This window comes from Amblyomma mixtum, chromosome 1, assembly GCF_055824585.1.
Source record: "Amblyomma mixtum isolate Tamu chromosome 1, ASM5582458v1, whole genome shotgun sequence".
Classification (NCBI taxonomy): Eukaryota; Metazoa; Arthropoda; class Arachnida; order Ixodida; family Ixodidae; genus Amblyomma; species Amblyomma mixtum.
In genome coordinates this window covers 295,240,450-295,267,575 of record NC_143012.1, presented here as the reverse complement: position 1 = coordinate 295,267,575, position 27,126 = coordinate 295,240,450, and the positions used below count along the sequence as shown (strand labels likewise).

General features: G+C 44.8%; 2 protein-coding genes across 7 annotated transcripts in view; one reads left to right on the top strand and one right to left on the bottom strand.

Moving 5' to 3' along the window:
* Positions 1-25,909, bottom strand: part of LOC149372118 (inositol polyphosphate-4-phosphatase type I A-like) — a 57,117-nt gene extending 31,208 nt beyond the window's left edge. For 3 of the 6 annotated variants that reach the window (XM_089566492.1, XM_089566491.1, XM_089566494.1), the window contains exons 1-21: positions 25,699-25,909; positions 25,299-25,452; positions 25,047-25,111; positions 24,136-24,223; positions 20,737-20,955; positions 20,291-20,338; positions 19,571-19,689; positions 18,685-18,798; positions 15,591-15,670; positions 12,469-12,577; positions 11,280-11,479; positions 10,526-10,583; positions 9,515-9,725; positions 9,224-9,338; positions 8,265-8,442; positions 5,545-5,746; positions 4,687-4,859; positions 3,497-3,745; positions 2,809-2,877; positions 1,146-1,390; positions 51-185 (exon numbers count right to left, since the gene is read on the bottom strand). In XM_089566492.1, the coding sequence (XP_089422618.1) occupies positions 51-185; positions 1,146-1,390; positions 2,809-2,877; positions 3,497-3,745; positions 4,687-4,859; positions 5,545-5,746; positions 8,265-8,442; positions 9,224-9,338; positions 9,515-9,725; positions 10,526-10,583; positions 11,280-11,479; positions 12,469-12,577; positions 15,591-15,670; positions 18,685-18,798; positions 19,571-19,689; positions 20,291-20,338; positions 20,737-20,955; positions 24,136-24,223; positions 25,047-25,111; positions 25,299-25,416 (2,795 nt within the window). In that variant the 5' untranslated portion in view covers positions 25,417-25,452; positions 25,699-25,909. Of the gene's footprint in view, positions 1-50; positions 186-1,145; positions 1,391-2,808; positions 2,878-3,496; positions 3,746-4,686; positions 4,860-5,544; positions 5,747-8,264; positions 8,443-9,223; positions 9,339-9,514; positions 9,726-10,525; positions 10,584-11,279; positions 11,480-12,468; positions 12,578-15,590; positions 15,671-18,684; positions 18,799-19,570; positions 19,690-20,290; positions 20,339-20,736; positions 20,956-24,135; positions 24,224-25,046; positions 25,112-25,298; positions 25,453-25,698 lie in introns of those variants that run through there. The other 3 variants (XM_089566493.1, XM_089566496.1, XM_089566495.1) reach the window with 3 other exon arrangements.
* Positions 25,910-26,121: 212 nt separating this feature from the next.
* Positions 26,122-26,644, top strand: LOC149372117 (mitochondrial import inner membrane translocase subunit Tim8 A-like). The gene has a single exon (XM_089585787.1). The coding sequence runs from the start codon at positions 26,255-26,257 to the stop codon at positions 26,495-26,497; it is 243 nt and encodes an 80-aa protein (XP_089441913.1). The 5' UTR covers positions 26,122-26,254; the 3' UTR covers positions 26,498-26,644.
* The last annotated feature ends 482 nt before the right edge of the window (positions 26,645-27,126 follow it).

Below are 27,126 nucleotides of genomic sequence, written 5' to 3'. Positions count from 1 at the left end.
ACTTGCTCCTTATGATGAACCAAGAGCTACACAGTTGTTGCAGCACTCACTTTTCAGCCAGCGTAGCCTGCTCATTGATGCCAACATTAAAAAACACAGGGAAAACACTGAACTGGAAGCGGCCTCGATGTGGAACCCTGGCCATCACTGTTTCTGGGGTTGGGATCAGCACAGAGAGGAAGACACTGGGAGGAAAAAAAAAAGCGATGTTTTCAGGTGCAAGCACATCTACACTCAAGGGCACTCAACAATGCAACTGAAATACATAAACAGTTGTGTCCCTAGTAGTTAGTTGATTGCAGCTTTGGCACAACTTGGCTGCCAGAAGTCTGCATGTACCACATAGCCATACTGACTCAGTTCTTAGTGATGTAAAGGAAGCAACTCCCAGCAGTCAGGGCAAAAGTCCACCTCACCTTGTGTTGCCTGTTCTACCTGCCTAGTACTGAGTAACATAGCACTGACAGATAACTGCAAGTAGCCTCTACAGCCTAAACAAAGTGCTCATCTGCTCTTGCATTTTGCGCTATGGGCACATTCACTGCTAAAGTTTCGGGCAACACCACTCTTTACTGACTGCGCTTTATCTCATTCATCTAAAAGACCAAAACAAAATTACATCATAATTTGCGGTGAAACTTGACCATCAACCTAACCAACAGTGACTTCAACTGTGGTAGCATCACCTGTCAGGAAATAAAATGTGCCTGCGGTGCTCATTTCATTCCTATCAAAGACGGACAGCTTGACGACAGCGCAGATAACAGCTTCTGCCTTGGCACCAGCAATGGAGCAGATTCATTCACTTTGGAAAGATAAAGAAGAGCACTAAGCATAGCAAATGCCAAATCCATGAGAAGTTCAAGTGGACAGTGGTATAAGCTACAGAAATGGTTGTGTCTATCTTGGGTAACAGTGTAATAATTGACGAGGGCTAGAAGTCACCTACACTAATAGGATTCTCAAAATAAGCGTAATTTCAGTTTTTAACAAGACCCCCCAGCAGTTCGTTAGCAGCTGCAGATTGTAATGAGACAGCTGTTCACATCTCAAGCACAATTCCTTTAGTAACTAAAGTGCCAGTAATCCACAGTGTTGGTTTTATCAGCACTGAACAATTAACCGGTGGTGAAGGGGGTACGCACCGGCTTCCTTCGACACGTGGCTTGGGGCTGCAGACATTGGTAGCCGGCTCAAGCCAAAAGGCGACTCGCCGGAGGTCGTCTACCGCTACAGTCATGTCTTCAAGCATGGCCAATTCGTCGCCATGGCAACTGAGAAGGCCGGTGAACTGGGCCAGAACCCCAACAGTGGTCAGGCAGTGCACAAACAAGGGATCTGCCTGCTGGCACCAAAGTTTGGACATGAGGCCGGCCACTAGGGATGTTAGCTGAAACAGTCAGAACAAAGCACTCAGGATGAGTTGACGCACCTCACATCACTACATCGATAAACACTGTAGTTGAAAGAACACAACTAAAGTGAGGGAGGCTAAGCATGGAAGTCTGACTTAGTTTCACAATTTTTTTTTTGTGAAAGTGCCTAATTGTGCCAAATTCATTATTTGCTTAAAGTTTAAGAAATTAAAGTAAAAGAAGACTAAAAAGAAAGAGCTAAACTAGGTAACAGCCCAGTTAAACAACTGGCGTAAGCCGGCAGTAGCTTTGAGTTGGTTTTCTATGCTCTCGCTCCAGTGCAGCCCCCCTCCTGCAGTTCTGGAAGTTGAAGTTTCGCTCTCTACGCATTGTCACCAGCACCGCTCTCACTTCTGCAAGGTCTTCGTTGCCCACCATTTCTCAGTCTGGCAATGCCGCCGCCGCCTTCTCACCCGGCGGCGAGCACAACTGGATCTTCTTGACGGCTTCTTCTGACTCCTCGAGTCTCACAAGCACAACAATCACCCCCCACATCACCCATAGCAATGCAGCACAGTAGATGCAAACGCCATCCATGCGCGCTGGTTTTTCAGTTTGTCATTCTGTTTTTTCGGTCACCTCACCCATAGATGGTATTCTGAATGAGCTCCCTCTTACCGAGCACTTTGCTTCCGAGCTACAGTCGCTTGTGGGGAAAAACACAGAACCAATAAGACCGGCTCAAGTGGCCGATGGCCTTCGCAGCTCCAATAGTGAGCGGTGAGTGACATCACTGCACACAGTTGTGATTCAGATCTTTCTAGGTATTTCTCTCTTCGCTACAGCGTCGTTTGATCTCCTCCCCCTAAGTCTTCTTTCTTCCTTGGCTGCCCTTCTGGTTTCCTTGTTTCTCTCCTGGCCAGCGTTTTTTTTTTATCTCTACTTTCAACCTATCCGTCAGCAGCAACCATCCATTGTCTCCTCCTACCTCTTCCCATTTTTCTCCCATTGCCACCCCTCCATTCGTTAACTCATCTTTCTCTCCCCCTTTGTCTGGCGACCTTGAACGGGCTACATCCAGGTGACGGCTCAGGCTGTGCTTCATATAATGGCTCATGCCGTAAAATTATTTCTGCCTGTTTTGATTAAACAGAATATTACTGAGCTGGGCTACCTTACAAATGATATCTCAGAAGGGCTTCCTTTATTTTGAAAAGACCTCTTATGCTTTCAGAACGAGGCTAGGCTAGGCTGCCACTGAGAAACAAACTGGGATAACATAACTTCTTATTGCACACACATCTTGAGGTACATTCACAACGAACAACAACAGAAGTTCAGGCAACATTCAGCAGCTGCTCATGTGCAGACAGAGTGCAAACATGCTGAAGCTCATCTTTATGCCACTCCACTAACAGTACAGCATGCTCCAGGTTATGATGAGGTCACAAACCGCATGGGAGAAGCAGATGTCCCGTCGTTGACGCACAGAGTAGCTCAAAGATGCCGATGGTGGTGGTTCCTGGTAGGAAGAGACAGAAAGAAGAAAGCTAACTTTAGCTCAAGCTATGCCGCCAGTACACACCATTCTTTTCAGGCTGCCCCTAAAATTTATCAGGCCCTGTGGCGCCAACTCTGCCTCCACACTTCAGCCTCGGCAAACTGCCACAAACTCTCTCTGACCTTGACCTCTCTGACGTTGGATTCCTTCCAAACCTGCCGTGCCCTACCCTGACAGAGCCCACATTAGGCAAGGCAGCTGGGCCACTGCTCTAAGGGGAGGAGCCCTTGTGCCGTGCACAGGACAGTGCCCATTGATAATGAAGTCAGTGCTAGTGCATGCAGTGCAAGCGATGCAAATAAATGCGGCAGTTTAAAACCCTGTGGGGGCTGGTTCACCTTGTATGAACTCAGACACACTGCTGTTAATAAGAGCAAGCCATCAATTTGAATTAACCGGAAGTTCGAATCAAGGGAGTTCTAAATAAGGAGAGTCCACTGTACTATCCCCCTTTGCAACTCAATCAGAGCCTAATGAAAAAAATGACCAACAAATATATTCTGATGACTTCTGAACAATGCTGTTTGTTTGCAAATGCAATAAGGCTTGGCACTTCAATATACGGGAGTGAAACAGGCACCTTGAGTGAGAGCAGCGCATAGGTGAAGCGGGCCACTTTCTGCAGGCAAGCCATGGACTGGCGCAGCTTCCGGACACTTGGTGCCAGTTCGGCTTGCCAGGGCGACATGTCGCCTGGTGTGCTGACGGGGGTCAGTGGGTCAAACACCTCAGCAGTGTCAGCGTTCTGATCGTCATCTGCATGGGCCAGGTGCTGCACCCGTCCTACCATGCACATGATGCTGGCACGGATGTTCAGATGCGTCAGGTCCTGGGAAGAGAACGGTCCTCAATTCAGTAAACAAAAATTGACAGGTGGTCATACAATGTGGTGTGACAAATACGCTGAGTTTTAGCTTCATGGTGTCGCTGTAGCTGCGAGAGATCTTGTTCCTTGCACAGCAGCCATTGTTGCTGTGGTCACCAAGTGCAACAGGATGCTGCCGAGATGCCTTAGCCAATGCCAGACGATGTGGAAGGAATAGAAGCCAAGACTACACACACCTAAACGCTTAGAAACCAGGAGGAGAACTAAGCTGGCATGACACAAGAGGCTAAGGCGCATGCGGCGATCATGTTATCGTGGTGTGATCTGCAGAAGCAATCAGAAGTATATCATGTGTTCTCCCCATGCTAATAGTGCCAGCGAGTGGCGCGCTTCATGCGGTGACATCACAGTACATATCCCAGAGCTTTTGGGAGTGCCGCTAGGGGCTCTGGGGAGGTGAAATTTACATGGACAACCCACCACCACCACTTTGGCAAAATGGGACCGTAACGCTGAGTCATTAAAAACAGACCCGACATGCACACACCCTTTTCTAAACATCAAATGCTTTACAGGCGAGGCTGACCAGGTTTTAATCCAGCTATCATAGTGCGATGCTTTCAGTTTCCTATTCCCCAGAGGGTTGCCCAGACAGAGTCCATTATGGCTCATTGAGTACTGCTCTCATTTTCATGGTGTACTAGGACCTTGACCAAGCGCAAACTTGCAATCAGTTACAGGACAACAAAGCAAGAAGAGCAAAACACCGCTCATCATGCTAGGAGCCAGACCATCAAACTTGCACGGCAGCACTGATAACTATCATTAACAATACCGTTTTAGCCTTCTCAAGGCACATCAACTTCACTGCAAGAAATCAGGGTCCTGCTAAGGTCATTAACCAGCAGTTGACAACAACATGTGCATGGATGATAAAAACTCACGAGAGGCTCGAATTCTTCTGACATGCCAGAGAAGCGAGACTCCTCCGTCGAATACATGGAGTCTGATTTGTGCAACTGGGGCATTGGGCGAACCTGAGCACTGGTCACATTTCCGTTGACTGATGTTGCATCATTGGGTGCTTCGTCACCAGATGATTCATCTGTGGGTGAACCTGCAACAAAGTAAATGAAGATATTCATTCTGTAAAACCTCAAGTTGGTCAAAATTCTGGGGGAATTATCTCTCAGCAATTAATGCCAAACACTTAAAACAATTCAACAAAACTAAGCATTCATGGCTGCATGCTTATCCACTTTGGTCACAATACCTCCGTAAGTAAAGCCTTACTGCATGCTGTCAGGTACAGTCACCTCTATTGTTAGCAAATCATGCTTCTAATCATCCTGGTGCATTGCGAATATTGTGGGTTTCTGATAAGTTCAGCACCACGATCTTAGTATCCCTAAGAAAAGGCGAGATCAGAATATCAAAGCTTCTGTTGATTGCAATGCTGCATTTCGCTGGCCAACGGTAAAATCATACGAGGCAATAAACTTTAAGGTTGATTTTCTCAGCTTTCAATTTTTCTGCGATTGCTATTACTAATCCCTCTGGCGTTTACGAATGACAGAAAAATTATTCTGCTTCTTGTGCACGAATCCTGAAATGTTGAGGACAGCAATAAAGCTCTCTATATTTTATGTACATATGTCGTACTTTTAAAAGTTGTTTTTGTGAAAAATGTTTTCATGTAAATATACGTGCTGGAGTTTAACTTCTATTGCCATGAGTACTGAGCACCTAAACACAGTGTGTTTGCTTGAAAACTGTGGCTTGACCAAGATCCGTGAGCTCACCAGATGATGCACAAGGTGGCGCCGGGAACTCCCGTGGCAGAGATGCCGACTTGAGCCGCGCCATGGGCGGAGCTCGGCCGACTGCCTTTGGGGATGTCTTGCCAGAGAGGGCATTGCTGGGCTTTACACAGCGAGCCCCCTCCCAGATGGTAAGGGCCTCTTCGACCAATGAGGCATGGCAGAGTGTCGTCAGTTGCCTGGCCTGGGTAAGCAGGAGGGGGAAACGGCCCGTTCATGGTAGCGGCGTTCAAATGAAATCCCATTCCCTTTAAGCTGGATTCACACGACGGACCAAATCGCGAAGTGCCCTCGCGGATGGGCATCACGTGATCCTATGTCACTGATTCCCGCTGCTCCGCTTCACTTGCGAGCAGCGATTCGTGATATGGCCGAGAGACCTTTTCACACTTCGGATTGCTTGAGATCCTTGGCCGTGACTCTCAAAGCAGTAGCGGTTAAACTGTTTAGTCTGGACACGAGCAAGCTTACAAAATCCAATGCAAGCCTCTGGTCGAACCAAAGTACATGAGAGCGCGAAAAACTACAGTCCTGTTGACAGCTGCGAAGATGGAACCACTTGGCGAACTTTCTAACAGCCAAAGCGCGTCTTGTTCGTACGGTTCTAGGTTCACAGATGACGCAACCTTTTTTTTTCTTGCCCTTGTGGAATGTTTTCCCGCTCTGTGGGATACGCACAGAGACGATTACACCGACAGTGCGACAATCCGACTGGCTCGTCCGCGCTGTCGTCTGCTGCTTCCTCCCGTCGTGTGAATGCTCGCCGCGGACGGGGGGACCACGCGTCAGACATCACGTGACCGATTGGTCCGTGAAGCGGTCCGTCGTGTGAATCCACCTTTAGGGTCCTCAAAGGCACTTCTGCAGCTAGCTAACTAGTGAGTAATGTAATTACAAAAACGTCTGGATTAAGAAGCAGAAGCAACATATTAGAAACTTGAACAGTATCATACCAGGACACAACAACGAAGTGCAAATCACCAAGGCAAGTGAACAAAAGCATGCAGAACTCCAAACAATGAATAATAAACAGCGAACAAAATCAGTCAGACAATACAAGGCTCTCTAATCCTTCCACAAAATGTTTAGAAATAAAAGAATGCAATGGGAGGCAATAAGTTCCACACCAACACTGCAGTAAGGAAGACTATACTTTCAAATATGCTCAAACAAAAATAGATGCCAGTGAGCACAAATGGACATACTACTTAGAAGCCCAATTATACTGGCGTTTCACATAGTTAGGGAGTGTTGTATGATGCTATCAGATAGGCAACCGTGTAAAAGCACAAGGGTACCGTGTAGTACTTTTAATACCAATGATGCAGAGCTACACTTTCTGAACTGGTGCTTTTTGCAAAGTTATCACATTCCTGCAAAGCCTCCTACTTTTTTCAGTAGTATGTACAGCAAGACTGAAGAATCACATATGTATGCCCGCTCAAGGCCAACATATTAATCATTTATTCTTTTGTCCTCATGAAAACTCTCTACCCTCTCTTCCAATGCACAATAACTTTTAATAGAGCCCAGGAGGCTGCCAACTCATACAGCGTCAAGAAGCACAACCGAGATGAATAGCATGAGCAGCAGACCAGTTACTTGGTGAACAGCTGTATAGCCAAATTAACTAAAGTGCCCCAGAAGACACGGAACATTTCAGATCCTACACCACTAGTTCTGCTTTCATTTCATGGAAGCCCGAAATGCATCATGGTACCAGCAGCCATGAGCTCTAACCCTAACAAGCACCACCAAGCTCCTTCACGCCTGCAAACACCATAACTGGGAAGCTCTAATTTCTTTCTGCAATCATACTCTTTAATGTCATCTAACATAACATCTGGTATCAAAGCATTGCAAAATTGAAACCTTAGTTGTCAGAATGAGCCCAGGGATTTCAGGCTTTTATTCATGAAACTGTCACTGGAGCAGAGATCATCAAGTTACATGAAAACTCAGACCTTGGTAGCAGTTTCCTACAGAAGTACACATGGTAAAAGATAATCAGATGTCACATTTTGTGCAGCATGCTAAAGGCTTTGAATGCCATCCGGGAAGTCTCCAAGTATGTGCCCTTTTGATAGTAAAGACAAGCACCCTTCATGGGAGTTTTCCTAAACTAGGAAGACAGGTTTAGTTCCAAAATCCTCACAAACTTATGGACTAGATCCCTTACAGTCCAGAATAGATTTTTTTTTTCATACACCCACGTTTGTGCGGGCAGGGCCAAAACGGGTGAAGAAACTTAAGAAAAAGAGCTACAAGGAGATTATATTAAAGCTGTACACACATACAAATACACTTTCCACCACCACGGACACAGCAAGCTGGGGGCTAACCCGGCTGAATGGCTTCTGACCCCAGAATGTATATTGAAGGTACAAACAACACAGCTCCCCCTGCCCACATCTTTCCCATGAGCTAAACGCACGCTTGCAATCTCGTCCCCCACAGAAACTTATTGCACTGCCCCTGGCCACTGTCCTCAGCACATGTCAACAGTGCACAGCCAAAGAAAGAGGGAAGAAGAAAAAATAAAGGCAAAGAGGTCAGCCGAGGCAATGGCCGGTTTGTCTATACACAGCATGTGGGGAAAGGGATAAGGAGAGTGAAAGAAAAGAGAATGAAAGTTCAGTTTGTTGTGTGAATGGAACGTGTCCTTTGTGGTCCATAATGTGCCAGCAGGGTCAGCAACATACCTTCTCTCCAATCTTAGTGGCAGCAGCCTCCATGCAGACAATGTCCTTGAGGTCCGCCAACTGCATGAGCTGCTGCACATCGGCCTCAATGTCTTCCCTGATATGTTCAATGCTGAGCACAGCTTGTGCTGCTGTTGACAGCCGGTCGGGCCCCAATATGCACGGCTGGCTCTCCCGCCTGGGGAGAAATTCAAAGAGGGCACAAAAGTCCATTACGTGCAGGCATTGGCAGGCAAGAGCTGTCGTGCCAGAGTGAATCTGGTGCTACAGGGACAAGCGTCTCATTCAAAGCCTTTTCCACATCGGCAATTTCTACTACCGTGACTTAATGTATGTAACTAACAGTTATCACGGACTCCTCTTTACTGCATCAAACTGCACTTTCCTTCTTGAAACTGGTTATACAGTTGAACCTCGTTATGACAAAGTTGAAGGGGCCCGTCTATTACTTCGTTATAGCTGTAGCTTCATTATAATCTGTGCTGACAGAGTTTCCAAGGGGAATTGTCATTCCTTCAATGTATATTATTTCATTATAAACCATTTTGTTATTACAAGGTTCGGCTCTACGTTCTCCCTCTTTATATTGACGAATGTTGCCACAAGGTGCTATGAAGGCACAAAACGAAGTAGACAGTTTTGTTTTACTCAGCTGTATTGCTCTCAATACTCCATTAAAATGAAATACCACAAGTCTAGTTCCTCATGTTAGGATCACACTTCATGGCAGCAAAAACGTAACTGCCATCGAGGAAAGTTGCTAATTTCAAAACTGTTATTTTTGTTTCAATCCAACTTTAGACAAGAGAGTGGGGTGGTAACTTTAAACAAAAATAACCTGCAGTCACAGAGTTTTCCGTTTAAGTCGACCAGGACAAGTGCTATAAAAGTAACTGAATCTCACACTGCATGCATAAATCCCTCCAGCCGTCATAAAAAAAAAAAAAAACAGCACTCACTGAAGAGAGGGGTAGGCATTCTTTAGCTGATTTAGAAGTCTGTGAAGGCCACCTTGCTGAAACTTTTGAGCATATGCAGTGAATGCTCCCACTGTGACTACGTCATAGACGCACTCTGCAAAAGACAAGACAAACTCTATGATGTTTCACACTTTGTTGAACTTTTTTTTATTAACTGGTTATTATGTTCAACCTAGTGAAGAACTCCAATCTGTTTCAAGGTAGCAATTTGACAGTCACTGTTCATTGTTTACATTCTGCGAGGCACATCACTGCAAATGGTGGGCTCACTTTTGTGGCTGCTGGTGTTGTGGACCCAGAGCCTCTGCAGGTGCATGTTGACGGGGGCAAACTCCAGTGAGTGCAGTGCTTTGGACGGGGACGGCTTGAAATGGGCGGTGCGTTGCTTGGCCAGGCTTTCTAGTGCCTCTGAATAGGTGCTGATTCTCAACAGGTGCCGCTCCAAGGCCACCAGTTGCTTGGCCTGCCACTCGGGACTAAGCTGAAAGGAAAAGGAGCCAACATGACATGTGCCCCTGCTTTTACAATGGCACAAGGATGGGAACAAGTGCTTTCCAATGCTGCTAGGCTGCTTCTTCACATGTGCAGAGCCTACTCTTAGTGCTTTTGTGACATAAAGATGCCAGGCATGAGGAGAGGAAAAAAAAAAGAAGACGCAGTTGTGAGTGTGCTTAGCAAAGAGAAAACAAATAGACACGGCAATGCTTTGTCATTACATGTTCAAGCTTAGATGATGAGAAAAAGGAGACATCTATCCCATGGAGCATAACAAAACACGTGTGTTAGCTCCCCACAGACATAAGCATTAAAGGAACGAATGTACTAAAAAAAAGGGGGGGGGTTAGCAGAGGTGTACGCAATGGCAGCGAATAGTGGAGCCCGAGATTTCCAAGGTGCACTTTGTTACATCAGCAAAAGCGAAGTGGAACACCAAGTGTACTTTAAGTGTCCTCATTCGCTCAAAAGCACCAGTGTATTGTGATAAAAAGTGGTACCATAAAGGTGTGAGATGTGCAAGAGATGGCTGCCTTTGTGGTTACCACATGTTGCCACAGTTTGACAGCAATTTAACTGCTCGAAATGCTTGTGGCACCATCAAACCACATGAGACTTTGGTGTTGCTCCAGTGGCCCTCTTTTGTTCAGAGATGTAAAAAAAGAAAATCTGCTCATTCATTTGATCAACATTTGTGTTCCTTCAGTGGTGACAGTGCGACATTAGAGGAAATGTGGGAAAGACTGCAGCTTCACGAAGCAATCCCAAGGCAGGCATAGGGCGTACCTCTCCCAGCTGACTGATAGTGTCCATCAGCTGCTTTTCTTCATTTATCCACAGATTGCTGACAGCATGTAGAGAGACAACAGCAACAAAAAAACAGAAACAATTCAATACCTTGAACACATCAGCAAAAGTGAAGTTTTCAGCCAACACCAACAGATGAATGAATCATAAGTGAAGCAAAACTACAGGGCAGCAAATTGCAAAAGCAGTATGCATCATTTTAAACTGAACATGAGGTCATACTAAGCTAAAGACCCTTATATAATAGCACACATTACATGCAACTACTTAGTAACCAAGAGACTTTGAGTTAAGCTGCTAAATTAACGAAGCAGACTGCACAAGGATGAACACGGTCCATATTTCACAAATAAGACGCATCTTCATCGATGAAACAACATTTACTGAAACTTATGACAAACCCTACTGAAAAGGGCATTTCTAACACCACGTGATGTATGTAAGTAAGTAAGTAAGTAAGTAAGTAATCAAAACTTCAATAACCAAACTGTCTGCTTCAATATAGAGCTTGTGCACCCCCCCCCCCCCCCCTCCCAAAAACACACACACACACACTTTCAACTTACCTAAATGTGTAAACTAAATGTGTGTCACAATAACCAAAAAATACTTTGGATGACATTTACTTCCACACTATGAACACTTCCGAACAAAGCCCACTTACAAATGATTTCCTAGCATGACTAGCACAAACTAGTACCAGTTTCTGCTAGAGACAGGTGGTGGCACTCACAGAAGTAGCTGTGGGAAAGAGAAAGAAAGCTTGCTCTCAGCCATGATTTCATGAACACGAAGTTCGGCTCCCAGGCCCGTGTGGAAACGATATGTCTTGGAGTTGAGGTTATCAAAAATGACCCGCAGTTGCGCATGAAGAGGAGTGCAGGCACGACGCGGAATACATGCTGGCAATGAGTACGTTCGACGGCGATCGGCCTGCAAACGCCACATGCACACATTAGAAAAAAAACAAAAAAAAACACATTTGCAAAGAATGTGCTAGTGCTGGGACACTGACGACAAATTGAAGTTGGCATAGAGAATTCTGATGATGAATTAATGAATTCTTATGACACAAGAGCTACTTTCGCTTAAGGCAGAGCTTTCTATTAGAAAATGCCCCGATCCATTTCAACGAGCAAGCTGTGAGACATTAGTACTTTGTCTCTGTATGCAAATCTCTGAGGTTATTACACTTCTCTTCACTTCCCACTAGCAATCTCAGAGTCTGCAACACTCTCAAGATATCAAGATTTTTAATCAAGTAGTGAAAAAAATATTTCGTTTTGAACTCTTCATTTCTCAGTGACAAATGCATCATTTGCGGTAAAAGAAAAGTCAACAGAGCCATGAAAAGCCTAACAATAGAATTCTACTGAAATCAAGAATTGGATGAAGTTTTCCTTAGCGTCCCTTTAATATGACAACTCCAGACAGGATTGGGATCTGTGCCATGATGGACTTAAAATATATGCAAATGAGTTGAAGTGATGAATTCTCAGGTACAGTGACCCCACATTATTCTTTGTTGTAATGCATGTGAAGCAAAATCAGGCGAAATGACATGTTTTTTGACAAGCACATCACACAATTCCAAAAGTGCGCACAAGAAGACTGCCTTTGCTGCAACTAAATCTGGGAGTGCAGCTCACGTGGCCGTCCTAAAAACTAGAAACCTACATACTACAAATGTTGCTAACTACCATAGCAAGACGAAATGCACAGTACAGAATCCATAAACAGTAGCTTCTATCTGCAATATCAATATCTAGATATTTTTTCCAAAGAAAATGACAGCTGCACTTTTACATAAGCGTGATAGCTCCCTTCATTGTATTAGTATAATCTTATGAGCTATATTTTCCATCATAGACTTATCAACTACAACTGCACTGCATCATCAACGTGGTAAACTGTTATCTCACCGTAGGCCAAAAATGATCTCCTGTGTCTTTCTTATTGGCCAGAGAAAACTCAGGTTCGAGTTCTCTTGCAGTGACAGTTACAAAACCTACATTTTCATAGGACGGTGATCTGTGCAGAGAAAGAGAAAAGAAAAGGGAAACCAATAAAAACATCGTTTAAACAAGCTGAATTCTTTTTATTCTTTTACAGCATCATATAAATGCTATTATAATCTCTCAAATGAGGTTAACTTTACGGCCTTTCTTTTTTGGGCACAGCTCAATGTTTGTGCACTAACGTCCAAAATTCAGGTTTAGTCGGGTTCCTACCTGAAAACACGTCTTCACGAAATTGTTGTTTACCAGAGCAAGCAACTGAAAGTATGGGGACATCAGCAGGTACCCTGCAACCACTTAAAAGACATGTTTAAAGGCTAACTGCAACAAAATTTTTGTGCCCTTAAAAATACTTTTTGATATTATGCCAAGAGAGAATCCTAAAAACAAGACGGCATCCATAATAGAAGTGAGCGCATCTAGAATTGTTCTAAAAAATCATCACTTTTAAAACCAAAATTTGAAAAAGGGCGGCCACTACGACACCTTTCAAAAATGATAATTTTAAGCATGATAATGGTACCTGAAATTTCAAGATACTTTCGCACAGAGTCAAATTTAGGACTGTTAAGCTGCATTTCAGCCTGCAGCTTTTTGTTTCATGCTGTCTATAGTCTGTTCACTCCCAATCAACCCGGCCTGAAGAAGGTTTTCGGTTTTCTGTACCTACACCATTCCGGTAAGTTCCGTAACAGTGTAATGTGCCACCAGGTGCACGTGTCACCTGCTGCAGAGCTTTTTAAATGCTTGTGACAACAGTACTATAGTTCTCTAACCAGAGCGGAACTTTATTACGGTTAATTTTACAATGTAACCAGCCTGATTAAAGCATCCTAGCCAAGGATTTAAAAAAAGAGTTTGCACTTTGGGCCCTCATGAGGAATGGTATACTCAGAAAGCAGTAGCCAGTTTCTCCGTAACATTAAATCTTACCAATAGCTAATGATACTATTTGTAAGTTGCCTCTGGATGACTTTAATCCATATGGATTAATTTTTATGAACTGTTTACGATGAGGCGGTAACAGGAAAATTTTGCACCAAACTTGCTCTGTCCTTTCCATTTGTCCTCAGTGGGTAAATTCTTGGAGATCGCTTATAGGAGGCTGCGGGTATGCTGCTGTGTAGCAAGCTTGCTTCTTCCTGCCCCTCTTCTCGTATCCTCCTCTCCATCACTCCCCACTTGGGCTAATCATAGCACTCCTGCTTAAAGGGAAGCTGAAATGGTTTTTTGAGAATTTTAGGTTATTCAAGAATTTGGATCTATGAAACTTTTAGCTAAAGTATCCAAAGTATTTTTGCACTAGCATTTAAAATGGTGACGTAACTGTCAATTAAAATCGCAACGATGTTCAGGCTTCCCCTCACTGCGTTCGGGAAGTGGGGGGAAAACTCGTAGCGACGTCATTGTTGCCGAAATTTCAGATGTCTGCAGCCTTTGCCTGCATGCTGCTGTGCGTTGTCAGATGCTGCCAAACAATGCTTCGTAAGCTTCACCTTCGGTGGCATTGATTTTCTTCTATGAAACAACCGTTTCTTCCCCGGAAACGTTGCGCCGTCGTACATGACATCATTATCGGGAACTCTGCCCGTCGCTGTGCACTGCATAGAAGCCTGAATGCCAATGCCGCTTTATTCGACGATTATGCGACCATTTAAAATGCTACCGCAAAACAATTTCGCAGGCTTTACATGCATGTTTTTACACATTCTGCCATTCTAAACTCATTGAATTCTAAAACCTCTTCAGTTGCCCTTTAGTGGGAAATGCATTCAGCTGCAGACAGATTCATTGGAAGTGAACTGGACTGTATGCTTGTCAGTTAATTGCAAGAGACTACGAACCCCTTTGCCAACAGCCATCCAAGGTGTCGCCTGACTTCATAACAAATTACCTGTTTAAAGCCAGCCCTCAAACACAAAGGTATAGATTACTTTCTTGCTGCATCCGGCATTATCCCTTGTTAACAGAGCATTGCTCTGATGCTGCTGTGCGTTTCAGATGGCAGCTTTGACACTGAAAGGATGTTTTCACAGAGTATGTGAAGGTCAAACAGCTCTAGCATGGATGCACTAATGCTGGAAATGCAAATGAGAAATTTTATGTCGCGTTTTATGCGCCCCGCCTTCCCAAAAATAAATAAAAGGAGTGTGGAGTAGTATCACAAAAAACCATGTTTATACCCTGTTATCAAGCAAATAAAACAGCGACCAAGATTCACCCTGCACCCGTTACTTCAAAGACGATTAAACTTCAGAATGGAGGGACCCATGTGTTTCATAACTAGAGTAGAATCTTGATGATACGATTTTCGACGATACAACATTATCGAAATATTGAATCTTGATGATACGACAATACATCGGCAACAACGCTGCGATGTATGGACTACGCGCCCACGCTCACTCATGACGTCAACTATGTGCAGGCCGCGCACTACTGCTCACGGTGCATACCGCATGACTGGCAATCGCAGCATTGGCGATATGCGGGCAGGGCTTAGTGATCGCGGCTGCGGTGGCAGTTTATATGTTCATATCATCCACAGTGGCGTGGAAGAGTGTTCGGAACATCTGGAATTCTGCCCATTGTAAACAACACACTCCGGCTGGGGAATTTTATGAATTCGTATCATCCCGAAATTTGCATCAACTGTGACTGTACCATTGAGATTCTATTGCAGATAGCCAGTATAGGCATAAAACATGAAGGGCTCTACTAAAGCATCTCTCGACTATTTTGCTCACTTGCACTCCGAATCCCTTCCACTTATGGCATGCCTTTCAGTGGTGAGATTAAATTCTACAAGTACAAAACAACATATTACACAAAAACAGTGGTGCAAAGAAAGATGCTGATGTGCCCAATGACATGCTAGACAAATGCACATTTGGCTGTGCTTCACTTGAGATAAACATGAGGTAACAGCCTAGCACAGATCTCACGAAGCCCTTAGTAAGTTTTTATCTACCCAAAAGGCTGTCAGTAAATGACTTAGTCACATAACTGGCACGTGCAAAGCTTACATGAGAGCAAGACGAAGGAATCCGCCAGGCATCTGGACTAGTGTACCCAGGGCGAAGGTGGCTTCACCCAGCAGAGTTTTCTGAAAGCCAGTAAGCACAAGCACCCATATGTAACAGAATGCAATTGCTGAAAAAAAAAATATACAAGTAAACGAAAGTCTGAAGTAGCAAAATTATGAAATGTTTGCGCTTGAAGGCTGAGCAAACAGCACATAAATAAATACCTGTCTCACACCTTAAGTGACACAAGAATCCAAGAAACAGCATAGGATTTTCTCATTCCCAGTGTCAACTGCAGTCCATAAACATTACGAAATACTATTACCACAACAGCAAAAACAGTAACTGGAACACAGTTAAGGCAGTTAAAAGCCAAAAGAAATATGTGCACTAGAATTAAATTACAAAATATCCTCTTAACAAAGATCAATGCCTGACTAATTTTGTATCTTGGCCATTACTAGATAAAGCAAAATGAGTTGGGAGAGTTGGTAGTGAAACATTGCTCGCAAAATAGAGCGAAGGAGAGTAGACGATAGACACGAACAGGCACTGAATGCTCAAGTGAATTTTGTTTGCTGCGCTGTTTTCACATACGTGTGCAACTGGAATCAGAAAAGAAAAGCTACACAACGAAGAGAGACAATGCAAACAGCAACAAAACAAAACACACTATGAGGTGGTCAATTTAAAGGTGCAGTGAAGAGGAATCTGAACTCGTCTTTTCGCCGCGGGAACTCAATCTACACGTTCTGAGCATTCTTATAAACTTCGATTGATTGCCCTGTGTGGCCGATTTCCCTAATTAAATTGTATTAACGTCTGGCTCCCGCCCCCTTTTTTTTTTAATTCTCCCCGTATGGTGGGCGGGGTCGACCAACACGAGTGCATATTTTTATTTCTGCGGGCTTATTTTGCGGCTATACTATCTGCGAATGAAACTATTTATTCATGGAAACCTAAGAAACAAAATAAAGCGAAACCAAAGCCTCCATGGAGCTGGCTGAAAGGCACTCCACGCGTTGGTCGACTCCACCCACCGTACGGGGAGAATTAAAAAAATAAAGGAGAAAGCAGGACGTTAATTCCATTTAATTAGGGAAATCAGCCACACAGGGCAATAAGTCGCAGTTTCTAAGAATGCTCGGAAAGTGTAGATCGAGTTCCCGTGGCAAAAAGACGAGTTCAGATTCCTCTTCAGTGCACCTTTAAGTCCAGAAATGCAGGGACCATATCTGTGAAAAATATGCTTGACTGATGCACATTGCACGATTGTGATAATAATATTAGAGGAACACTAAGAACTAATGCACCCAATTTGTGTTCTTAGTAAAAACTGATGCTGTCGCTGCTCTTACTGGCTATGTTGATGTTTGCTGATAAACATATTTATTACAAGAAAATTCTATTAAAAATTTTCACGCTACTTGGGCGAAACTTAAAGACATCAAGACTGAAAAGGACTCCGTGAATGTTCTGAAGAGAATGGCTACATAGTTTAATCTCGGGAACCCACACAAAAAAAATTGCCCACGCATCACCGCAATTTGCTTAAAAACATGGCTGGTAGTGATGATACCTACATTTCGTTTCATAACATTTGCTAGCCAAAGAGCCTCATTTTCAACGTGGTAATGTTTCAATGCTAAACAACTTAATTTCGTTCTCAGTACCCCTTTAAGAACTGCCCGTTGTCAGTTCTTGAGACAGGAATATAAGATAATGCATTGTCACAGATGTGAAGACATGGACTCTTCTCCTGCCTCTAATGCCTTTGCAGAAAACAAATGAAGAGACAACAGTGCACTTTGTCACACAGTAATCCTAGAAGGTGTTCGCTCTGCCGCAGCAGTAAACAGCAATAATTTGCTTCTTTACAATGACACAGCACCTGATGCTCTTCTCCAAGGCTTTGACCTGAGGATATTACAAGGTCAGCCCAATCAATGTTCCATAACATACAAGGGTTCACAACACCAGCATCTGTTCACACTGAGCATTTGTTTTCAGCTCATTCTGACCAAGAAAAGGCAAAACACCTTCCAAACATCTACATGATTTGTAGATAGATAACGTTAACAGTGAGATTTCGTTTGTTTCTGCCCTTTTTTTTTTTTCATGCCTTTATTTAATGTAATCCACCAGACAAAACTTTAATCCTACACTAGCAAACATTTCTGAGCTTTCTAACTAATAATCTGAGCTCTAATCCATGCTCAGTTGCCAGAGCTTTCAAAGCAGAAATGTGCAAATAATAAATATGGACAAAGAGCTTGCTGCCTTAGAGGACTGCAACATGAACAACAGGTTGCCTACAACATGTCTGCCAGCAATACCGGTATGCTTCACATGCCCAAACATGCAAAAGGAATGCTCATGAATAAGTTGAATCCTCTGAGGCACTGCCATTAGACACTTCGTTTGTTTACTGAACCCACCACACTGTACAGTAATGTTTCAAGCTTAAGAAATTGGTTGCACATTTGCCAAAATTTATATAGTGCAGATTTTCAACACTCTGGAGCCTGAAATGTGTTTTTAAGTACCTATTTCTAGCACCTAAAATGCCACCACCCGCCTCACCCCACTTTTTTAGCCACTTAGAGGTCCAGTCTCTAGTTAACTATAAAAAATAAAGACCATTCTTAAAGCCAAGCTTTGCTTCACTCTTATTTCAGAACTACAACCTTTTTTTTGCAATGCCATTGCATTTAACAACAACAAAAAAAACATATTTCCAAGCTCTCAGAATCTGTGCAATATTAAAGCAGAAGCAAAAAAGATATAAATACACTCCAAACAATATCATTCGTGTGTAAATCAATTTTTAAATATTAAAAGTCAAATTATTGACTGTGCCTTGGCCATATTTAAAAAAATTTCTTGCTCCAAATTTTATTTGTCTCAAAGCAAACTCTATGCCTGCTCATTTGCTATATATCAGCTTATGTCTCCAGTGAGGATTTGGTGTGCATTTTCTTCAGTATCAGATTTCAGTATCAGTAGCAAAAAAGAAAACTCGTCCCAAAGTCACAGCTGCCTTTGACATCATTGCATATCGCATAGCAAAGCAGTGAGATCCCATGGCACTCACAGTGGACGTGACTCGCTCCCTGACGTCGTATACACAGAGCTTGACTTCAGTGGTTGCACAGGCCTGCTTCTTAAGGAACCCCACAGTGGTCAGGAAACATGGGTTGCTGCTCCTCTGCGCAGAGCGAATGGAACGATGCCCTTCCTTGAGCACACATCCATGTAGTGCAGTCAACTGCTTAACAGCATTACGTTACTCAAGGACACAGTAGACATAAAAGAGATCAGTTTTCTCTCGTCCACCAACATTCTACAAGCACTCACGTTAAATTTTGGTTTCGTTTTGGTTTTGGTTTATGGGGTTTAACGTCCCAAAGCGACTAAGGCCATGAGAAACGCCGTAGTGGAGGGCTCCAGAAATTTTGACCACCTGGGGTTCTTTAACGTGCACTGACATCGCACAGTACACGGGCCTCTAGAATTTCTCCTCCAAAGAAATTCAACCGCCGCGGCCGGGATCGAACCCGCGTCTTTCGGGTCCGCAGCCGAGCACCATAACCATTGAGCCACCGCGGCGGCCATTAAATTTTGATCAGAGCTATTGTGCTGTAGGGAAGAATGTTGAAGAGCAGAAAAATTTATAGCATTAGACATTTGGTATAGAAACGTATATACAATGGGGCCACAGCAGTCTGCCCCCCAGCAAGAGCTGTTTTTGGCAGCAGTGAGCCAAACCGTGCACTCTGCGCCTTCCATATGAAATAAAACAGCCTGACAGCATGTCACATATGCGTGAAATACACAAGCAATAAGATGAATTTCAACGTAATCACAGCTTTAATGAGAGGTAAAAAAAAAAGAGAAAAGCCACTGGCAGCACTACACCTACAAATTTCATGATATCAAGAGTGCACAAAACGTTCAATGAGGCCAGTGTCTGCACTCACTTCAACGACCTCTGTCTGTGCAAACTTGCTCCAGAGGCCGTGCCGGGGCCTCCCAGTGAGAACCACAACCACCGGATTGGGTGGCTGGCCGTCGGCATCGCAGCGCAGGTTGTCACATGCTACGTGAGGAAGATGAAGAAAAGGTTGTCACATGTGCTAGATGCATGCAGGTTTCGTAAATGCAACAGCATATCTGCATAACCATCACCAAAATCCCCTCTTAGTAAACTCCATTTTGTACATTCTATCAATGCAGGATACCATATCGTAGCAAGCCTAAAGAAGTCAACTCTTCCAATGCTACTGAAATGGTGGTTATAATGCTTATGCTGGTGGTACTAAGCTACTAGAAGCTACTAAGCTACTAAGAAGTGACAGTCACTCTTGCAGAGCATGAACTCTGGTTCTTCCTGTGTGAAGATTCTCCAGCATGCCTAAGTGGTTAACTGATAGGTGCTGCACTGCACAGGCCTTGTTTGATTCCATTACTATCTCAGCTTTTCTACCCGATACGAAGTAGCAAACACCACCCCTTCAGCTACTTCCACAAGAATGCTGGCACAGAGGATGTGATCCCTGCATACAGAAATGCATTAACCTCACACTATAAACACTCACACCTCCAGAACAAACTATGTACCTGTGTGAACGAAAACAAAGCACTGATAATGGAGTGTCCTGACAAGAGTAAAGGCGTAATAAATACAAGCCTGCACTCACCCAGCCCAAGTTCAAGGAACGGCTCATTTTGGAGTGGGTCTTTCTTGCCTGAAATATAAACGACATACATGGACTGACCAACTTACACTGCACTCTCACAAGTTATCAACGTTAAGGTGGCGGAAATGGCCATGAGCATTTCAAAGCTGGCTTTATAGCAAGTGAACTGTCAGTTTGAAGCAGCAGTCACAGGAGGCCACCCCCCCCCCACCCCCCCTTTGCCAGATTGCAAACATTTCCTTTAGACAGGACATGGAGAGGGGGAGAGTTGGGGTGCCAATCAGTTTTCCTTTGCTCGAAACTGATTGCATTGGCAGTGAAGCTACTGGCAACCCTTCTACCCCCCCTAAAAAAGGGCTTCTGGAGTCACTGGACATAGATAACACGAGCTTAATAAAATTGCTATGTGTAAGGGCCAATGCTCTTCTCACATGCCGTGGACTTACATAAAGTTGCTTCCACATCCTGCGAGCGCTTCCCAGAGGGACCGCTGCTGTACAGGCCAGGGTCAGACTCTCGCTGGCGTGATAAAAGGCGCGCACGGAGGATCTGCACTTCCTCGCGCACGCGCTCGTAGCTGCAATCTCGCAGCACGCTTGTCCAGGCCTCACGTTCGGATGAGCTTTGGGCTGCCATGTGCATTGCCAGCTCATCCCCTTCAAAAGCTGCAAACCGTTCCAGTGACACAGCTGCAGAGCTGTCTTCTCTCTCTATCTTACAGTGAGTTACAATTCAACAATGCAGCAGCGAACGCCCCTCAAAGGAGGCCCGTCCGGCCAATGGCATCGTTCAGTTCTGGCTCTGCAGCAGAGGTTAGGCAGGAAAGGGACAGGGGCCTTTGTCCTCAGCCCTAGCGACCCCGCACCCTCTTTTCAACTTCCACCTTAACCCCCCCCCCCCCACACCTCTAGCCCGAACAATGAACCTACTACCGGAAGCATGGTGACAAAGGCCCTTCTCTTTCCCTTTCTTGCCTATTCCCTGCCTCACGAAAACCAGTTGGAGTCATTGGCTGAAGGACGGTCTCAGAGGGGTATTAACCACTGCATGCTAGAGCTGTAACTGACTACAGTTAACTCATTCTTGCAGCAAATGCTGCTGCTTCTTAAGGTACCTTGCAATGCTTAACAGGTGTACCTTGTACCAGACTCATAATACTTCTGGTGAGCACCACACTCAGTGAGTACCTTTACCAGTAACAATGAAAAGGTGCTTCGCAACTACTTTAGTGAATGCAAATTAGAAATTGTATAATTTGCTATTTCTTCTTTCATGGCACTAGCAAACTCTATGAAATACCGTTAACCATGCACCGAAATGAGGACAGTGAAAAGATAACACAAGCAGCACAAGAACATTTCATTGTTTTGCTCAGCCCTCAGCTTTACTAGTGTCTCACAGAAAGCGTTGCTGATGCATCACAGCACTACTTTTTTCAACGATGCAACAATACGGAAATATCCAAGTTACTGGAATTTTCAGCCATGCACAAAAATACTGGCTTATATTATACGAGAAGGATCGAAATTTCTATTGCATTTCGTTCTTTTTAGCAAAACGTGCAATCACTGATTACAAGTAACTTAGACCAAGCCATAAACAGTGATTCATTTTATAAATAGAGTGCACATCTACGATGCTGTTGTAAGTTTTCAACATTTTGAAATCTTTTGCAGTTTTGTGGGGGTATATTGTCCCAAAGCAACTCAGGCTATGAGGGACGCCGGGCTCCGGAAGTGAAGGGCTCCGGAAATTTCGACCACCTGGGGTTCTTCAACGTGCACTGACATCGCACAGTACACGGGCCTCTAGAATTTCATCTCCATCGAAATTCGGCTGCCGCGGCCAGGATCGAACCCGCGTCTGTCGGGACAGCAGCCGAGTGCCATAACCACTGAGCAGGGGCGCATTTGTTTTTCAGTCCCGGATTGTCCGGGACTACTTGCGGACTCGAGTCCGGTATTTGTTTTGCTCGGGCAGCCCGAAAGCTCCGCCTACCTGCCTGCATCGCCATAGCAACGCGTTCGTTTTTAGCCTATGGCAGTCCGCGGGCTGCTTGGGGCTGCTGAGAAGGCAGCAGACGATAGCTGCGCGCCGCGCTGGCAGCCATATTGAGTTAGACTCCGTGTGCATTTTGAGTATTTTGCATGTTCCTGGAGGTCGATATCATGCGTTAACCTTCGCATGAGCTCCGTAGCTGCTCTCTGAGCCATCGCAATACTTTTTGTTCTTGCATCTTCGTTTATTTTCTTGAAATCCACCGCACACGGACGCGCGTTCGAAGCTGCGAGCGCGTATTGTTTGCTCGTGTCGTCAAGAGGTTCTCGTTCGCTTGTTTTGCGACATGCTGTCTGTACGCTTACCTGAAAGCATCGCAGGTGAACCACTCGTATACTGGAGCAGCTATAGAGCTTGTTGTCAACGTTTTTGCGAAGGCTTTCGTCTATCTGCCGATCCGCAATGAGTTGGGCTACTTTGTGCGAACTTCGCCGCAAGCAGTAGCGGCGAGCATACCTCCGAAGCTGAGTTCTGTAATGCACCTACGCTAAGCTGACAGTACAGTCTTTAAATCGACTCAGTATCATGATCGAGCGCACGGCGTTGCTTCGGCGTCGTGGTGGCCGTGGCTTGCGTCGTCTGCTAGCAGATGACAGCGTCCTTGTACGGTAACCGAGGGGGAGCCCGGCTCTGGCGCCGAGTTCGAAAGCAGCCTATGGCAAGTAGGTCATGTGACCATGACGTTGTTTCCTGTCAGAGCGGAAGCCGAGACCTGTCAGCAAGTAGTCCGGGACTGGAAAAACAAATGCGGCCACTGAGCCGCTGCGGCCATCTGCTGCAATTAACACAACGGTAAAAAGACCCACAGAAAATCATCCTATACTTGCTACACACCACGACTGAAATTTCTATGATATTTAACCTTTAAACTCTGAGGAGTGTCATGTTGACATTGGCACAATGGACACAATTTTCAGCCACATGAATGCACATGCAGCATGCAGAATTAATGGAAATGTGCTGTGAGGGCACTTTCTGTAACTACATGGTTAACACGGCAAGAGCGCCACCCCTTTCAAGCATGCGATTCATGTTGAATCTGTTGATTGAGCTTACTGCGCATATATATGCTGATTTCACACATTTTCATTTCATGAATGTCAGTGCTCTTCAAAACGTCCTAAAATATATCACTAATAAAAAAAAACACATTCGTTATCCAAATTAAAGAAGAGCATCTACCCTGGTTAAGCAAAGGTTAAAGGTGTCAGTGCAGGTTACGAGCGTACAATTAGTGACTCTGTGGTCTAACATAAGATTCAGTTCTGAGCCTCCAAGTTTCAAGAGTCTAATAAATTCTTGCAGGCCGCTGCTTTATCTAAAAAGCTACCTTCGATAAGTGCTGTGTAAGTTTAAATACTGCAGCAAAACTGAGAAAATATGTCAATATGCCTTCACAATTAAAGTGTAAATAAGAATTACACAGCTTTACTGAATTATGCCACTACTAATAACTTCACAAACATGATTAAAACATCTTTTAGCATGGTTTCACTCCTTTCCATAAGCAACAGCTTGGTTGAACCACTCCCAGCCATGGCGGTCGCATTTCGATGGAGGCGAAATGCTAGAGGCCTGTGTACTGTGCGATGTCAGTGCACGTTAAAGAAGCCCAGGTGGTCGAAATTTCCGGAGCCCTTCACTACAGCGTCCCTTAAGCCGAGTCGCTTTGGGACGTTAAACCTCCATAAACCTAACTAAACAAGAAAACTAAGAAAAAATTGTACAGGTCATCTTTCTAGCCTCTTAGAATGCTAGCCCTAAGCTGTCATGCAAACAAGACTCACCGACGGTGAAACAATAGAGACCTCCTGAAATGGGGCCATCCTTCACAGCGTGTCGCTCGAGGACAATGACGCCAACTGGATCAGAACACTGAAAAAAAAAACACACGTTTTGTGAACGGCGCACCAAGCCACGTTTGTTGCAATGAAACAGCACGTCTTTACCACCTGTTCTGTGGGCAGTGGCCAGATGGCATTAAGGAGTTCCGCACTGTGAGCTACCTTTCTTGTACAGAACAGAAATGAACCGAGCATCGTAGCAGACAGCAAGTGAGAACTTTGCTAGGTCACATGTCTTCGCAGGCTATGCCAATATAAGAGGCACTATTGTAAACTTCAATAAATTACAGCAGCAAGTACACTGCTCATAGGTTGAGCTGTAATGACAACATATTACATGGCATGAGAACCAAAACATGGACTTGCAACATGACGATAATACAAGCTTTCACAGCCTTTTTTCGACATGAATGGCTTGTGTGTGGCATATATTAATAGTGTTCATAAAGCAACCTTAGCTAAAACAACTTCGGGAGTCTTTTATGCATGCCATACGTGGATACTAGACAATTAAGTTGCCATGACCAATCCTTCAATAGATAAATTTGTAAATTAGCACCTCTGGCAACCAGTTTCAAGCTTACACCAACTCTACAAACGTGTGGCAGATGTAAAAGAAGTTTAGACGTAAATCCTGTTTCCTGTGTTCATCACTGTGAACAACAACGAAAGCATCTGCGTAACTTGGCTGGGAAACGCAGAATTTTGAAGCGTGCCCAAAGCAGGCCATACCGTAGCAAATGCGCCTATGCACGTACTAGTACAACTGCAAGCGCATACAACTGAAACTGTGCAACCTTTTCCCATGCCAGAGATGCTTGATCCCATAAAACGGCCAGGAAGATACCACCTACTGGATCTTTCGTCTTGTAGTAGAAAAAAAGGTTGCCCCTCAGCCGGCACCACCGTTCCGTGAACACTGCGTGAGAAGAGAGGGTGCGGTGCATTAGAACGTGCGCGCGCCAGCAGCAAATTATTTGCGCAATGGCATTAGCATCCCACGTGCGCGAAGACGCTAGGGTATTGTCCTATCTTCTGGGGACAGCACAGCATGAACGTGAACACACGGGGAAAGCTAACACAAACGATTAAATGGGACACCTTACCATCATTGCGCCTGAAAAGTCCTTCCTGTCGCTCCTTGATGAAAAGCACGCCCTCTTTTTCAAACTTGTAAGACGGCTGAGATGCGACGGCGGCGATTTCCTTGGCATTGAATCGCATTGGCAGCGAGATGCATCAGGTCCGACTCAAAACAACCTGTAAGAGTAACGTTAATCCTCTAGTGCATACGGCATAAGAGCGGAAGCAGTTCTCGGTCGATCGGATGCCCTCAATCTGCTCCTACGATTACCCATATAAGTAGCACACCGTTGCACAGAGAATGTACGCAATAATGAAAACACTAGAACGCTGCGTAGGGAAAATGCAGCGAGATAATGAAAACCAGCTGACTGCACCCTCGGACGACCCTCCAAGTCGACAAGAGCAACCGCTGCGACCTACCGCACCGCTCTTCCTTTTCCGTCGACCGCTTCGATCACAGCGCACGAGTGAAACATTTGCGGGCGAAACCTACGCAAGTATGTGGGCTCTAGCGGCGCAAAGCACTTCCACAAACAAAAATACGTTTCAAACAAGAACTAACGCCAGCGCTGTAATTCACTCTAGCCAGCGCGCATCTCGGAAAGCCGACGTGAAAGCCGGATGACCGGCATGACAGTGTCGCACAGAGAAATCACATGTAAAGTTCAGAACGTAAATATGAGTTTATTGTTTGTAATAAATGACAAAACTGTTAACGTGATGGAAGCCGCAGCTTTTAATGTAAAACTTAAACTTTAAAGATTGCATTTGCACAGCGGTGGCTTACGCAACTTCTGGATAACTTGCTATAAATGCTATCATCATCGCCAACCCGAAGTTGTCTGCAGCCGCTTTGCTCCATGCCGGTCATGCCGCACTAGCTCACGCTTTGCTTGGCCCGAATTCGCTCGCTTCGATAGATTGTGCGCCTGGAAAACGTGTTAAGTGCACCGTTATTCTAGTATCGCCAGCCACTATGAGTGCCGAAGAAGAACTGAAGTCCTTCATTGAAGGCGAAACTGAGAAGCAACGGTACCAGTCTCTTGTGCACGAGCTCACGGAAAAGTGCTGGGACGTCTGCATCGATAAACCTAGTGCGAGAATGGACTCCAAGACGGAGAACTGCATTCAGAACTGCGTCAACAGGTTCATCGACGCTACAAACCTCATCGTCGATCGCTTGGCGAAAACATCCATGGAATCGGAACTCGTGCAGTGAAGAAAATTTTAGTTCATGTGAGCACAGCGGGGCCTGACGACGCGCTTCCACGAAACAGGAATGGGGCCGTTGTTCATTCATACCGGGAAGAATCTGAGGCTGCCATGTCTAATTGAGATGTAGTGACAATAAATCATATTTTGGTTATTCGCGTCTGCTTCAAGGTGGTTGTACGGGGTGATTGGTTCATAACTTGGGTGCGTATTCGCAGAAGACGAGAGCGAAGGATGCGAGGATAGCGCTGTGTAGTCCGTTTCCTCCGTTATCGCCTTTTACTGCTTTTCCACCGCAGCGCCGACTTTATTTCAGTTTATTATTTTGTTCATTAATGTGTGCTTATCCGAGCATGGGACTGTGATGCGCGAGTAGTATCTGTTCATTGTCACTGCCCATTAGCCCGTTGTGCCATGGGCAATGCGGAAAGGGCATAATTTTTCTTATTTTTATTTGCGGCCCTAACAAATTCATAGCCATACGCGTTGAATGTCAAGGTTTGTGCAGTATCTAGGTCAGAAATTCAGTGGCCGCAGCCTTCAATGCGACCCTGACTACTGCACTGTGATTCAAAGTTAACTCTAATTTTTCCAAGGTGCCAAGGAGCTATGAAGCATAGCAGTAGCTGTGTACAG